Source organism: Cibotium barometz, chromosome 11 (genome assembly GCF_041138505.1).
Source record: "Cibotium barometz isolate CiBa-2024 chromosome 11, ASM4113850v1, whole genome shotgun sequence".
Lineage (NCBI taxonomy): Eukaryota > Viridiplantae > Streptophyta > Polypodiopsida > Cyatheales > Cibotiaceae > Cibotium > Cibotium barometz.
In genome coordinates this window covers 10,457,417-10,474,042 of record NC_141056.1, presented here as the reverse complement: position 1 = coordinate 10,474,042, position 16,626 = coordinate 10,457,417, and the positions used below count along the sequence as shown (strand labels likewise).

Sequence of the window (16,626 nt, the reverse complement as noted above, 5' to 3'; positions counted from 1 at the left end):
CTTGTGGTCACTCCTACATTTTTTTGCAATCTACCTTCCCCTACCATAGGCATCAGCTCTTCCCGTTCTATCATCAAGGCTATGATCAGATATGGGGATTTAATGGACCTTTTTGGGGGCTACACTATAAGCCTCTAGAAAGATTCTTGTCACTAGGGTTGAAGGGCATGATCTACATTAAAACCTTGAAGGATAACTTTAGCCAAGAATGGATAACCAACCTTGATCAAATTCTCACAAGGATAACCGATCTACAAGAGGTAGTTCTTCCAAAAAATCTTTGTCAATATAATTTTATGTTAAAGAAATGGGTGAGGGTAGTGTTACTTATGTGGGAATGCTTACTGTCAGCCTTTTGCTGTCAGTGATTCTTCAAGGGTTTCGGGGGCAAGGGTGTCAGTGGGGACGTCAAAGCGAAAAGAAGATCATTCTAAGTTAGTAGCGTGGACATTCGTATTGTTAGGGGGACGAGTGTATGTGAAGGGAGGAGTTTAGATGTGAAAGGGCAAGGAACTATATAAGTGTAGTTGTAAGGATTATCTCTCTCTCTATCCCTCCTTGGATGTGAGTGGTGGTGGGGGCTTGGTTGTACTAATGAGCATATCAATATCTATTTTCTCTTCAAGGTTATTAGTAATTCAATATGTTTAATAGTAAAATCATATATTACAGATACATGTATTTTCTCAATATGTTTCTATAATTTTTTAAAGAGATTTAGTATACCATAGGGATGATATACAGGGAACTCTCATGTAAAAGTAGGTACTTGTATCATATGATTAGAACCACCCCTGCAAAACTAGGATGGTTTCAAAATTTTCTAGTGTGGAGGGAAGGTTAGGCAACATTAAAAGTTCTAACATCTCTTCCATGTTATCTAGAATAGTGGAGCTCATAAGTACTCTACACCATGATCTAAAGCTAAGGACTATAGGGTGTAGATCATGTGTATACATGGTTATGTAGTCAGTAAGATAAAAATCATTATGAAATATGGACATTATTATTATGGGGTCTACATCCCTATCCTTGTTTAGTTGTATGAGACCTATATCCCCCCGTGTTTGATCTATCATCTATGTAGGCCAACAACGAGGCACACTCCACAAGTTGCTTTACCTTTTCACTTGGCTCAGCTGTTTTTGCAGCTCTTGCTTTTGGGATAGATGTTGCTCTAATTCTATAATTCTGCATCCTTTTCATTAAAAAGTGATGTGATGGTTTCCTCATAAGTTTCTCTTGCTTGGAGGAGAGTGGCATATTTGTCATTGTGGAGACCTTGGTTTGCCGTATGACCTCTCCAAGTTATAGTAATGACTTCTGAGAAGCCCCTCTTTGGTTTGAGCTTCTACTTTTGCTTCATTGAGAGAGTTGATCAGATGTGCTACCACTTGATCTACTTATGGCTAGCTCCATTTTCTCTTTGCTCTTTTTTAGTTCAACATGGAGAGAGCGAATTGCATGTGCATAGGCTTTGTTTAGCTCTTTGTGTTACCTCCAAATGTGTTATGTGATGCTCTTGTGAACTTCCTCAATTTTTGGTAGCACTCTACATGCCTCTCAGATTGTTTCTCGTTCTTTGAACCTTTCTTCTATTTGTTAGAGTAGTTAGGCCTTAATTTCTTTGACTTTTTTTTGTCTCTACCTCTAGCTTCTTTTTCCATATTCTTTTTTGAGTTCTTGAAGATGCACTTCTATTTGAATCACCTTGGCCTTTAGCTTTGTGGACTCCTTAAATAGCAATGGTAGTTCCCTTTGGTTGGAGACATACTTTGAGACTAGCTTCTTTTTCCATATTCTTTTTTGAGTTCTTGAAGATGCACTTCTATTTGAATCACCTTAGCCTTTAGCTTTGTGGACTCCTTAAATAGTAATGGTAGTTCCCTTTAGTTGGAGACATACTTTGAGACTAATAAGTCCATATTTTATCCCAATTCTCTGAGCTTACCTTGATGTAACTAATTTTTGCTCCTTGAGTTCTTGGCCTTGTTCTTCTTGGACCTTGCTACCAGCAATTTATCATTTTTACTATCTCCAATTCTTCTTCACAAATGTTTAGTCACTTTATATGGAAGTATTGATTATAGTCCAGATGTAGCTTGTCAACCTGTGGGGTGGTAGATGCTCCATTACTAGCATGTAGCTTACAAAGTACTCTTTGGTGTGGCAGAAGGGGGATAGGAGTAGGAGATATGTAAGAAAGGATGGAGCTAGCACTCGTAAGCTTGCATCTTTTAAAGGGAACCTCCTCTGTGTTGGGTTTTTGGAGCCTCATATTTGTGTGAAACAACCCTTAGATGGCTTAGTGTGTTTGTTTGTGTGAACAACTTCTTATAAATATTTTGTATGTGAATGTGATAAGTAGTGATGTTATAGGCACTTTCTATATGTTATACCCTAGTGTGTGTTGCATCAAGAGATAGGTGCTAGTGCAAGGCACGCCATCACATACTTGAAACACCCACCATCGTTATAGTCATTGATGTGACTATGTCCTACTCTTGTTTTACAATCTCAAATAAGTTAGATTCAAAAGCTCAAACGTGACTAGCCCCATCAGTTGTGCTCTAGTGTAGTGATAGGGTTAACAAATAGCATGTCCATGCACAAACACCTAAGCATTGTAAGCAAATAAAGCCAGTTTAGGCTCCAACAAAGGGTGTTTCACTCTCTGTCACACACAGAGTGGAAATTTTTAGTTAGTCCTAACTTAAACAAGTTATGGAAACAAATATGGAATTATTGGCTTCAAGTCAAAGAGAGCTATAGATACAAGTAGAGGAATCCACACAACTAAAGCCAAGATCATCTAGCAATAGGAGACACAAATGCCGAAATATAAAATAGAATATGAAAAGAAGCTATAACTGGAAATAGATGAGTTAAATGTGATAGAGGCCAAACTAAGGCAAACAGAAAAAGACTTGGAAGTCTTCAAGAAAAATATCATAAAGAAAAAGGCTGAAGAAGTTCTGAGGCTATGAATAGTAGACTTAGACAAATGTGAGCAAGAAGAATTCAACAAAGCTCATGCACAAGAACTTCACTCCCTTCATGTTGGGTAAACATGAGACTTGTAGCCATATTTGGTAGTGATGTGTGTGTGAGCAACAAGGCATTTTTTCCCTCTTTAGGAGGTTTTTTCCCCATGCTAGTATACACCCATCTTGGGGTATACTTATCATCTTTGTACAATGTCCATTCTTTATCTATCTATCATCATCTCATTGTGTGCTCCCTTGAGATTCTCAAGTTTGTGTGTTTGAGCACACATTCGTGCAACCCTATTTCCAACATTTGGTATCAAAGCATATGCTCCTTGTCCCTGTTACTCTTTTGCCTAGCCTTCACCCCAAGTCGCCTATCTTCTTGAATCTAATCAAGGAGCCCTTCCGGGAGAAGAAAGAGAACTTCATGAGACAAGGCTTGCATCTATCCTTGTCGGTTACCTTTCTTCAAGTCTCACACATCGAATAGTGAGTACTTTGCTCACTTTTCACAATGAACTTTTTCATATGATACTATAAAAACCTTGATTTACTATCTCCTCCCCCAAATTATTGAGAACTACAAGCCAACTGGCTTGTGCCTTGTCCATGAAACCGTCGCCATGAAACCCCGAAAATCCGGCGCCGCTGGAGAAAATCCGGGCCAGATCATCATAGCGGCTCATATCAAAATTGGTGACTGCATTCACGCCACGATACTTGATCGCAGCAATGTCGTATGCTTGAGCTGCCTCTTCTTGCGTGCCTGCCCCCATGCATCACATGTAATCTTGACGTGTTTGGAGGCTGATGTGGGTGGGGGGGCGGCGCCGCTGGAGAAAATCCGGGCCTAGCGGCTCATATCAAAATTGGTGACTGCATTCACGCCACGATACTTGATCGCAGCAATGTCGTATGCTTGAGCTGCCTCTTCTTGCGTGCCTGCCCCCATGCATCACATGTAAGCTTCCATCACATGTAATCATAATAATTAGCTGCTTAATCCCTGCACCAAAAGCCATGCATAATCCTGTGGGCACATATTGAGAATTGCAGCAGAGGATTTAGAGAGTAATAACTCACTAAATGTGCCAAGGTATAAGTCCTTGTTTCCAGCGACTCTCCCAATCCGAGCTTGCCATCGACCGTTCTGGTGATGCCTAGGAAACAAAAACCAGATAGATTTAATCAATATTGTTTGTCTTTATTCTGATTTTTGGTTGAAAAATATGTTGATTTAAGTGTTGTCCTTTTATTTTTGATTGGTTGAAAATTATGTTGATTGAAGCGCTGTCCTTATTTTTGATTGGTTGAAAAATATGCTTTTTTCAAGCATTCGTCTTTTGTGGTTGTGTTGTTAAAGTGAACAACCAACACCTCATTTTAATCTCTTGTTATATAAAAATATGTTGTTTTTTTAAATTGGTTGTTAAAGTGAACAAAGAAATCTCATACGAAACGGTTATAGTTCACAATTTATAATACTCTAAGTCATTAAAAAAAAACATGAATTTCCCTCACAATTAAAATCACTCAATATTATGAAATTTGGTACTAACTTATGCATATGTACATTTAATAGTAAAATGACTACTAGTATATTAAATAAAACCTTCCAAATATAGTCTAAGAAATGGAAACTACCTTGTGACTCCCCTGTACTTTGAGGCACCTCTTGAGAATCCACTACTATTCCTGAAAAGCAACGCAAACACAATAAGAGAATACAGATCTACAACATAAATGGATCTACTGTCAATTAGCAAGTCTTTAACGCATCAGATGATGTGCACATGATGTGTAGACCTAAATAATCCTGACCTTCTGAGAGATGCCACAAATTCTTGACGTGTCATTTGTTGCATCTCTTTAAGTTCCTTTTTGTAGTCAAGCAACTACAACCAACAATTTGTGGGAGATGGTTAATCAAAAAAGCTCATGACCTTAGCTTTGAAACATGGTAGGGTTAGTGTTTTTTTGAGTAAATTTCCAACCATATAAGGAAAAGATAGTCCTTGAAGATACCTATCTGTGATGACCACTGAAAAAACAACTAGATTAACATGTTATGTTGGAGTTATAACTATACTATTTCATCACCTATCCCTTTAAATAAAGAGGACATTGAATTTCATTGCATATGTTTCAAATCTAGGTGGGAAAAACCTCACAAGGTAAATGGATTGATTTATAGACACATAATGCGAAAAGAATGTTTTGATGATGATGAACATAATATGAGATTTTGGAGAGAAAAAATATATCATATCACTTGCACATAAGTATACAGAACTACCAGCGTGTGGTTATACCATAGATTGCTTCTGACTAATATTTTTGGTTTGTGGATGTATCATATCAACCGAGTTTGCACTTGCCCTCATAGTAATTGCATAGCACCATCTTGACTAAACGTAGCTATTTACATAGCCACCCAACATACACGAGCTACATGCCTTGTCATTTATTCACCCTAATTATCCCTTCACACAAGAGTACATGGGTGTAAGGCTTGGGCAATATTTTTATGGCACTTTCACTTTACTCCTTGTCTTGTGAACTTACTCATTCTATTGTTTCTAAAGAACACAATTAGCTTTATGAATGAGGTTAGGCTTGAAAATATTGGGCTTAAAGGGTAAAGTACTACTTCTATTAGTCGTTGCTTTATTAATGACTTTAAGACTGTATAAGTGATTGGATTGCTTATAATTCATCAAGTCCAATCAAGAATATTCCCATGAGATATCATATGAGGTGTCAAACATAGTTTGGGTGATATAGTTTGATATGGTTTACAAAATGTACTCTACCTATATAGGTCTATCATTAGGCTCAAGGGTCCTCTATATAGAGCAATGGGCTTGGGGGGTGATCTTGCCAACAACCCCTTTTACTTCATATAAAAACCTTTGAAGGCTTTACATAGACTCACATCCTCCACAAGCTAGGCTCTGTGAGAGCTCTACAAAGGTATGTGTGGGGCTCACTCACTAACATTGCATGCCATTGATATATCACACAACCCTTATAATATGTGAGCCCTTAAAAGAAGATTTTTAAAGAACTCACAATGGTTAACCTTGCAAAATCATTCACCCAAATTACATGCATTAGTCATAAAACCCTTAGTTAATAAACTATGACCCTTTGTGTAAAATTTGAAGTGATTTAGCATATACTATCAATTTAAAAAAAAATTTAAAGTTGTCAGGCAAGCTTAGAAAAAAGGAACTCTAAAAGTGTGCATGGGTGACACTATCATGCAAGAAGAAAGAAGAGGGCATGGTGGCTCGGGGGGGGCACTACTAGAAAACCCTAGGTATCACGTGCGTTCAAGAGGTATTTTAAAAACCCTTAACTAAAATCCCCCCCTCAATAAAACAACCCCTCTTTACTTATGAACTAAATGATTTTTTTCTAAAATTGGATTAAAAAACCCCTCCTGTTAGTGTAATTGTGTTAATTTTTCTCAATGTATCTAGTTAAAAAACCCCTCTTGTAGAACTCACATGGTACACTAACATTTTTTGAGTTGAACCCCCTGAGCATGGTGGATGCATGGCATTCTTGCGTAAGCAGGAGTTGGGGTTGGGGTGGGACACGAGGGATCCCAAGGAGAGATCTAGGACAAAGAAGGGGACAGGAAGTTATGGTGGGAGGAGTGGGAAAAATGAAGATTACATGAAAAGGGCTATGGAGGAGGATGAGGAGGAGTTTGGGGAGGGCCAAGAAGTTATGAAAGGAGGAGTAGAAAAATGAGTAATAGTACATGAAAAGGGCTAAGGAGGAGGATGAAGAGTTTGGGGATGGCCAAGAAGGCAAGGTCCTCTATGGACTCCTTGGGAAAACATGTTGAAGCAGTGGAGCACATTCAAATTACAAATGAGAGGTTGGTCTTTGGGTTTCACCAATAGCTTGTGGTTATGACCAAGAACTCAAAGCTACATCCAAAGTTTTCATGTTCTGTTGTAGGAAATTGGGGGCCACTTCCTTGGAGGTTTCCCATCCCAATAGTGTTCACACCACTACGCGCTTAACCTCCACCACTCTATTTCTTTCCAAGCCACGAAAATTGGTGGAGGAGGGATGATAATGGCCCTAGTCTTCTATTATTTAAGTATGATCTTATTATCGCTGGCACTATGCATGTGGCATGCATGGAGACGACCATGCTATGACCTTCCAACACCCTCCCTCGGATATGTAGGGTACCCAAAGGCTGTAATGACACTTGGCTCAGAGGTTTGCATCTCTCACAAAGATGTCACCCAGCTATTCCAGCATACATCCCCGCTGCTAGTGATTACTCCAAGCATACCATCACAATGCATCCTTCTTAGCCGTACACACATGTGGCCTTCATTCAACTCCACCGAGAGGAATCGGTAAGTCAACTAGCTCTACTAACATCCCAACATGCCATCCTTGATTTTGATACCATGTAAGAAATTGGGAGCCACTTCCCGAGAGGTCAACCATCCCAGCAGTGTTCATGCCACTGCACGCTTAAACTCCACGACTCTATTCCCTTCCAACCCACGAAAATTGGTGGAGGAGGGATGATAATGGCCCTAGTCTTCTATTATTTAAGCATGATCTCATTATCCTTGGTATTATGCATGTGGTATGTAGATGGCTAGGCCATGACCTTCCAACATTGCTATCCCAAGGCTTCATTGACCATCAAGTGCTTCTTTTTTCTTCCTGTGGATGTTTTTTTGCACCGAAAGTTTACCATAAGACATGGTCTTCTGACTTGGCTGGAGAAGGGCTTGTTGCAATGTAAGGTGATTCTATACGGGTAAGGGCTTCTTCACAATGTTTCTACTTGATTCCTCATGGGTCCCCAAGTTGCTTGATACTCTTTTCTTTAGGTAAATATTTGTTCATGTGCTTCCATGGGATCCTTTGTTTCATGTTAACAAGGGATCCTTTGTTTCATGTTAACAAGGGGCTTCTATATGCATGCCTTGTCTGTGTTGAAATGGTTAATCCTCCTCCTTGGTTATGGCCATCTATTGGTGGGGATTTTTCCAGGGCTTTATAGCGATCTCTATTCCTCCTAATCTAGATTTTGGGAAGGCGTCAAATAAGGTGTGTATTGCTAGGATACAGATAGGGAGAATCCTAGGGAACTAGAAGGCAATTAGGGAATATGGGGCTACTTTAGATTAAGATGGCTTTTGGTTCTTTTGTTGGTGTGTGTTTTAACTGTGGTAACTTTAAGAATTTTACCACAAGCTTGCTTTGGTACTTAAAGGGCTAGATGAAGAAAGGGAGAAGAAATCTTAGCAAGAGAGAGAGAGAGAGAGAGCCCTAAAAAAGAGGTGGGGCAAAGAGGATTCTAGCCCCCCAATCAAGGGGGGAGGACTGAGGTAACACCTGAAGGAGAAAAGGGAGGGGATAATGAGAAGGTTGGAAAAGGGGAACCCTCAATCTCCCTCAGATCTTTCTAACAACCCCTTTAAAGTTCTAGAGGTGGTGAAAAGTGATGATAGTGTTGATAGAGATAGATGCAAAAGGATCACGAAGTGGTGTAGGGGGGACACTCAGACACAAGAGGTAATATAAAACACGCCAGCATAAAGTTCCACTTGTGTGCTCACCCAAGACTAACTCTCATTGTTTACCATTAGGGAAGCTCGTCCAACACTCAACACCACTACATATCATCATGACATCACAAAACAATAAAGCAAAAATATAAGGGTTTTGCTAGAACTCACCACCCAACCATAGGCTCCAAACCACATGCAATGGTAAGCCACCCACTGAGCTAGACACAGGCACAACCCTCTCAAGCATGTGCCCACAAAGCATGCACGTCCCATACCACACACGCCCATCCATCACAATTGCTATCATTGGCACTACCCACTAGTGGGCTAACCACAAGAAAGGACCTTTGGGATGCCCTAGTCCCAAGGTAGGGCTCCACAACTAGAACTCCGACAAATGAGACACAATCCCAACTTTGTAGCCACTTGACCACACTGCTATAAGAACTGTCCAGCCGGCCTCTAACACTAGCCACATTATGTCCCCACAACATGGGACATAACATTCCCCCCCTCCTAACTAGAGGGAGACTAGGAGACAGTCTACATACTAGCGTCGGAGTGAAACAACATTCTCCCAAGTGTTGTCTTCATCAAAACAATTTCTCCATCTAATCAACCACTCGAGATAACCCGATTCCTATGGGTGCGGTCCCTACGATCCACAATTGACACTATAAGACTTTCCCAGTCCTCATTACCTGATTTTGGGATTCTCAAGTAAACCCATTGACCTTCTTCCAGAACTCTGGCTAATCGCTTTTGGTGGTTGGCATAAAATTATGCTCTATATTGTGCACTCTTTATGCTTTGTCTTGCAGACTGCAGCATGTCTTGCTATTGTTTTAAGAAAGAAATCAACCACATCACCAACTTGGATGTTCTCTAAGTCAATCCTCCACGAGGCTCTAGGCTAAAAGACATACATGAGCATAAAAAAGGGCTCATCTTAGTAGCATAATACTTAGCACTATTGTAAGTAAACTCTACTAATGGAAGATAATCTTCTGAATCAAACTGTCTCAAAGAGACATATACATGCAGCATATCTTCCATAGTCGCATTTACACCTTATATCTGGCTCTATCAAACTCAAGATGGTCAGATGATCAACTTAGTATGCAGTTTCTTGAATACTTCACGCCAAAAATGTCTAGTGAACTTTGGATCTTGATCACTGACAATATCAACTGGAAAGCCATAAAGGCTAAACAACTTTCCAATAAACAAATAAGCGAGCTATATAACTAACATTTTCTCTTTGTACAGATGAACGTAGCTAATTTGATGAGTCGATTAGGATCACCCAAATGGCATTATTCCCCCTCAAAGTTCATGGTAAATCCAACCATAAAACTCATAGAAATACTTTGCCATTTTTTTAGGGATTTCCAATGGCATCACGACAAGCCATCACATCTCAAACGCTCAACTTTATTGACTTAGCATTACTGGCATTTTCAAATATATTGTTTGACATCAAACTTCCACTTTGGCCAAGTGAAATATCTTCTTACTAAATGCTTACTCCTCACCACACCCGGATGCCCAGCAGAAGGTGTGTCATGACACTCAAACATGATGCAACTCCTCGCACCATTAACATCGGGTACATAGACTTTTCCCTTTTGGAAGATCAAACCATTCCGAATAGAATACTCTCTCATACTAACAAAAATAGGGGTCATCCTAGCCTGTATAATATCCTAGATCCTACCAAAGAATCTATCATGGGGATATAAGCCCTTCAGAGAGTCAAATATTTCAAACTTACTCTCAACAAATGAAAGTTGATTCACATAGCCGATTCTACTTAAAGCATCTATCATTTTATTGGTAGATCCTTTTTTATAAAATGAATCTCAAAATTAAACTCTTTCATAAGCTTAAGCCAATGAGCCTTTTTTCCCCTTAGCTCTAGAGAATTGCAAAAGTATTTTAGAGATAGATTATCCACATGAATACCATAAAAGTAAAGCCATACAGATAATGTCTCAACTTTTTCAAAGAATGAATAACAACAAAAAGCTCTTTCTCATACATAGGCAACTAGCTTGCCATCCTCAAACAATGAAGCTCCAATCGCATATTCACTGGCATCTATTTCAATCAGAAATGGTTTAGATAATCTATAACTTAGGCGTAGCAGTTTCTTGATGCATTAGGACCTCAATGGAAGGCTTCTTGGGCCCTTTTATTTGGCAATTTAAGGAGTCAAACCTTTTCTCTTAAGAAGAAACGTTTTCTAATTAGAAGCTTCAAAACGGCTATTTTATTCGAATTTGAATTTTGGGAGGAAAATGGAATTTAAAATCTAGCAGACAAAACCATATCATGTAACATATCTATAGAAAGCTTTTGATGCGTAGATCACGGATCTATAATCTCCGCTCAAATCGGAGCTTGTATGTAGAAGTTATGAAGGTCCGAAAATTGTAAAATTGCCTCCCTCCCTTTTTGGGAGAAAAAGTGCACCCTTTGACCACTCTTACACCTCTCTTACAAACCCAACATTTCAGTCCACATGGCAGCCCCCCATTTGGCTATTCCTTAATCACCTTGATTAGGCTTGGGCAAATTAAAGGGCCCAAGAAGACCCCATTCACTTCCTAATGGTTTCAATTCATTAAAGCACCCATCTAACTCCTCAGTCCACTCAATAGGCTTGTACTTATTATACTTGCCTTTCTATACCTCTTTTGAAGATTCAAAAAAGGTAAATCAATCTTTACATAATTCCAAATAAAAATCTAGATATAACAAGCCATCATAAAGGGTTATGGCATCGGTACACCTACTAGCTAATCTTCAAGAAAACAACAAATTCATGCGTAAAACCTTGAGAAAATATGAAAATAAACAAGAGACAAAGAGTCAAGAGAGAAGACACTCCACTTTAGGGGTTGGAATAGCGTTGGGCTGGGGACCCCCCCCTCTCGCCGCCTTCAAGTTACATTAGATAAAACCCCTTGGAGGAGTCTTGAGTACAAGTTCTTAGAGCTAGGGGTTGGAATAGCGTTGGGCTGGGGACCCCCCCTCCCGCCGCCTTCAAGTTATATTAGATAAAACCCCTTGGAGGAGTCTTGAGTACAAGTTCTTAGAGCTAGAGAGATCTCTTGTCTTTTTACATGTCTCAACCATGAGAGAATAATTGAATTTATGGTTCTTGTCCAAAAAGCACTTGTGAAAAGCGCTTTAAAACTTAGTTGTAGCCCAAAAAGAATCTTTTTAATAATAAAAGTTCTTTTAAAAATCTTTCAATGTTTTGCTTTCTAAAAGTTGATATCATTCTAAGCATGGAATCTTGCTCTATGCTACTAACTTGCCACATGGCAATGCCACATCACTTTTTTTTCCCAAAACTTCTCTTTTTTTCCCATTTTTTGTGTTGCGTTGCATTGCATTTTGCATCTTAGAAAACCTATATTTTGATGCTTCAGTGACATCCCCCCAACTTCTTAAATAGTTGTCCTCAACTGATAGGTCTTTCTTTTCTCTATTTTTTCTTGTACTGGGGTAGCTCTTCTCTCTCTAGACCTATCACTTGAGAACAACTGATAGGTCTTTCTTTTCTCTATTTTTTCTTGTACTGGGGTAGCTCTTCTCTCTCTAGATCATGCAGAATGTCCTCCTCTTCTCTTGTGCTTGGCTTTGGGGAGCATCTTACCTTCACGGTTTTCACCCTTCACACCATAAAGTGACCTTGGGTTTGATCTCTCTAGCAAATACTCTCACCCCTTGCTACACCTCTAGAGTCACCCTCAAGCAAGAGTCTCCCAACATGATTCTGTTCCTGTCAAAATCAACTTGCACCGGTTATATGTTAGAAGACACAAACACGTGCACACATGCTAATCCTTGGGTTTAATCGGGCATCCCCAACCCTTGGCACACATACACATATATACTCACACAAGCATAAATCACATACACATACATACTCACACATACACATATATACTCACACAAGCATAAATCAAATGAATAAAGAAATGCACAAACATTTCCTTGGTTTTGACACCAGTCCCTACTATAGTCCAACTACCCATGTTAGTGTCTGATTATGGTAGATTAACAGTACTTTCTTCACTGATTTGCTTTAATAGTGCCTCCATGAGATGGCTAGTCCTATGATTCTTGTACAAAAGATTTAGTATGGTTTAATCTCTGAGTTGTTCCTTTTGGATACAACTTGGACAACAACCCTTGAGTTCTAGAATAATCAATTCCTTGTAGTGGAATGTAAACCTTGAGCATTCTCCTTTGTTTATGGTTCCTTGGATGTCAAAATACAAAGGCCGATGACATCCCCTTGGCTTCTAATCATTTGTTTTTAGCTGAAAAGCTTCTTGATATGCCTGTAAAACCTGTGGAGACTATAAAGAAGTTCTCATCCACCGCTTAGCATCCATAGACAAATAATTCTTGAACTTGAAAAGTTACTTTCTAGTAATCTTGTCATGAGATCTCCTTCTATCATTATGAAAGACAATCTTCTCTAGTTGAAGAACTTCCTCTAACTCTTCAACTTTTGGTGGATTGTCATTCACTAGTTCCAAGGTTTGGGACCCCTATAAGCTCTTAGGTGACTCACATGAAACGCATTGTGAATCCTCCAATATGAAAAAACCAAAACCTATCTTAGAGAGAACCCTACTAATGAATGACCAATGTATCTCAAGGAACTTCACCTCCTTTTACTCCATAGTTATTTTTTGGAGAGAAGAAGCACCATCCAGACTTTGTTAGACCTTGAATGAGTCACTCCATGTCGGTTGATATTGTTCAGTGCAGTTCTCCTTCTTTTCATTGAAAGAGTGCAATGTTTTGAGAGAGGGGAAGTATGTTATATGCACGTTATGTGTGCATATACTAGGAGGCTAACCCACATTAGGCTTGTGAGCATGGGAGCATGGGAACAAGCTCTAGTGGAGCATGGGTTAGGACTAACCTCTTAAGGGTTAAGGTTAGGGTCAGGCATCCAAGGGTCACACATGGGAAATGGAGAGTTAAGAGACACTTGAGTGCCCTCCTATATAATAGGGGCATGGGGCACACTCAAGGGAGGCTTGGAGACTTGGGGCTTGTTTGAGGCCAAGAAGGCTTTGTTATGCTCTCTTGTGTAGAGGATCATATCTACTCACCTACCCTGATTTGAAAGCCCGTGCTCTTGGAGGCTACCAACGCCAAAAGTTATTGAGATATAGAGGCAAGCTACTCCAGGAAGACAATCCCAAAGATGAGGGCAAATAATTATCCGAAGAGAACAACCCTGAAAAAGAGGGTAAACAACTTTCTGAAGAAGAGAACCGTAAAAAAGAGGGAAAACTCTATGAGAAAGAGAACGGAGGAAGAAGAAAACTTTCGCTACTTGTATATTGAAAAAAAAATTTGGTTACATAGCGTTTATCTTAATATAAAGTAGTTCTTGGTACATAGTGTGGGCTTCTCATTTCAAAGCTAAGACTTTCTTTAAAATTTTATAAGATTTGCAACACCATGACTATTTCTCCATCTTTACTCTCCATCCTACATAAAGATACACTTTATTGCGCACGATGAATGTTTATAATATATTGATGTTAAAAATAGTGACTATATTTTTGTGACGTATAAACTAATGCGGCTTTTAAGAGTTACATTGTATAATTGCATTTGCCTTGGTAGAATGTGTTGAAGAGCTCTCATAATGATTTTTTTTTGTTTTCCTACCATCGTGTCGATTTGTACAAAAATAGTTGATACGAGTAGCATAGTGTGATTTTTCCATGTCTAGAGTATTTTATGTAGCAAGAGGCCCTTAGTTCTTCACAAAGTGTGGGTCATGTGCAAACAAAATATTCTTCATAAAGAAGAAGAAAAAAGAACATATTAATAATCGATAGATAATTAATTAACCAATGTACAAATTACATGGATAAAAATATCTTACTAAGTAGAAAATTATTTCCTTGCTCCCCCATGAAGCTACAATTGTTTTCATAAGCATCTTGATTGTTGTTCAAACTGACTTATGTAATCACCTTTAATCATTTTCTTACATAAGATTTTTATAAAATTATCAAACTCTATCCAAACTCTCGTACACAAAGCTTTGTCATCCTTGGATCACAAGCTTGGTTAGTTGTGTGCTCACATAGAGCTTTCCAACATTCCCATACTCCTATAACTATTTATTCTCATAGTTTAACAAGAAGAACCTCCTAGCTTTGGCTCCTCCCATGGACACATCTGCCAGAACATCACTAGTGGTACCTGATTTCTTGTCATCCTTTTTTAAGTTGCACATGTCCCATGAAAACACGTGTTACTACAGAGTAATATCTCACATTGCTCTAAACATGCATCCGATAGCTATGGATTGAGTCCTAGACAAGGGAGACTGTGGGGGAGAATGTTTCACCCCTTTCACTCCAAGGTGCTGGTGATCAACATGATCATGCTGGCATATTTCCACTTCTTGACTCCTCTTGTGGAATTTGAAAATTCTCGCTTTCTAGAATAGGACACTTACGATGGTCAGAGGGTTTTTGTAGAAGAACAAGAGGAAAATGGCATGTTCTTTTCTAGCATGGCATAAAATTTGTAAACCCAAAGAATCTAGGGAGCTAGGTATGTTGGATATGCAGGTTCATACTATGGCTAGAATGGCTAAATTAGATAGGGTTTTCAGTGAGAAGGTTCAACCTTGAACTCTAAAACTCCAAGATCTTTCTAAGGATATGATGGTGAATCGAAATGAGATCTAGAAGTTTTTCTCAGTGGCTCCTATAAAGGGAAAGAACATGTCTTTATACTGTGTATATAGTCAAAAGCTAGAAAACTCTTTGGTCGTTTCTAGATTGGCAAGGATATTTGAGGTTAACTGGGAATTCCTTAAAATTCTATATGGTGGTGTTATAGCTTCAACCCTCCTGTGGCTCAGCTTGATGGTGGTGTCACATCTTCAACACTCCTTTGGTGGCTCAACTTGATGTCATGTAGCTGAGTTTTTTTATAAGTGTGTTGTGCATGTAAAAGATCTCTAGGATGGACCCCTTAATGGGTGGAGGAGTTCAAAACAAACAGTAGCTATATTTGGATGTTCTATCAAATGATAGCTATGTTTGAATGCTCTATTTTTGATAACCCTATTTTTCAATTATAGCAATAAAGAAATTTAAATTCTTATAGCTGAACATGTGTTTAAAGGCTTGCAGCACCACCTGAACATGTGTTCCAACACTGGGACTCTTGGGGGACTTACTAGAAATGGCCAAGTAGTTCTCCTCTTGGCAAATCTATGACTACTAGTGTGTACAAGCAATTGATGGTTCTGGAGATGGATTTGAATAAGCTATGGAGGGTGAGCTTCTCTGTAACTTGCTAGACTCAAAGGTCTAAAAACGTTTAGCAATTTGGGCTTCCGATTGAGATGATGGCATTCTTATAGAAGGTGATGGTAGGGTCTCTCTCTATCATGTTGAAAGTTCTTAAAAGAGGGTTTGGAGAAGGGAATTGTCCTAGGTGTATGTCAAAAAGGGCATGGAGTATGGAGCTACCTAGCATCACGGGCTATGTGCTGTATGTCAAGACGGTGTACAAGATAATTTGGGTTGTTATGTATCTTGGTCAAACTAGTTATTGGGTTAAAAAGTGGGGCATGTGGTTAATGTTGTCTTTACCATGGTCATAATCACTTGTCTATGGTAAGTATAAACTCTGAATGAACTATCATTTAGGGGCTCCAAGGATAAAGGCATGAGCGTTATAGGTTAAGGCTAACATCAACTTGTTGATGTAGGTGAATGGGATCAACTCTATGGAATACTCAACCCTCCTTCAAAGGTTATATGAACAAAGGAGGACTGTAGTTGGAGGAGTAGTGGTCAAGTTTTACTAGTGGTCTAAATGGGTACCAAGGAGTATTAGTCACATTCTACTAATGGTCTAAATGGGTACCAAGGAGGAATGAAGTTAGAGGAAAAATATTGGTCAGTTTCTACTAGTGGAGGAATATTGTCAGGTTCTATTATTGGTCTTGTGGTCTTTTGATGGTGGTATGGGAGTTGACATCTTTCTATGTGTGCATTGGA

The 16,626-nt window shown here is 39.1% G+C and overlaps 1 protein-coding gene across 1 annotated transcript in view; it reads right to left on the bottom strand.

Annotated features, from left to right (window-relative positions):
• Nucleotides 1-3,840: 3,840 nt before the first annotated feature.
• LOC147633741 (AP2-like ethylene-responsive transcription factor PLT1) overlaps nt 3,841-16,626 on the bottom strand; it is a 24,318-nt gene continuing 11,532 nt past the window's right edge. Inside the window, exons 5-8 of the mRNA XM_086805581.1 lie at nt 4,812-4,885; nt 4,635-4,685; nt 4,074-4,150; nt 3,841-3,932 (exon numbers count right to left, since the gene is read on the bottom strand). Coding sequence (XP_086661707.1) covers nt 3,841-3,932; nt 4,074-4,150; nt 4,635-4,685; nt 4,812-4,885 — 294 coding nt within the window. The remainder of the gene's footprint in view (nt 3,933-4,073; nt 4,151-4,634; nt 4,686-4,811; nt 4,886-16,626) is intronic.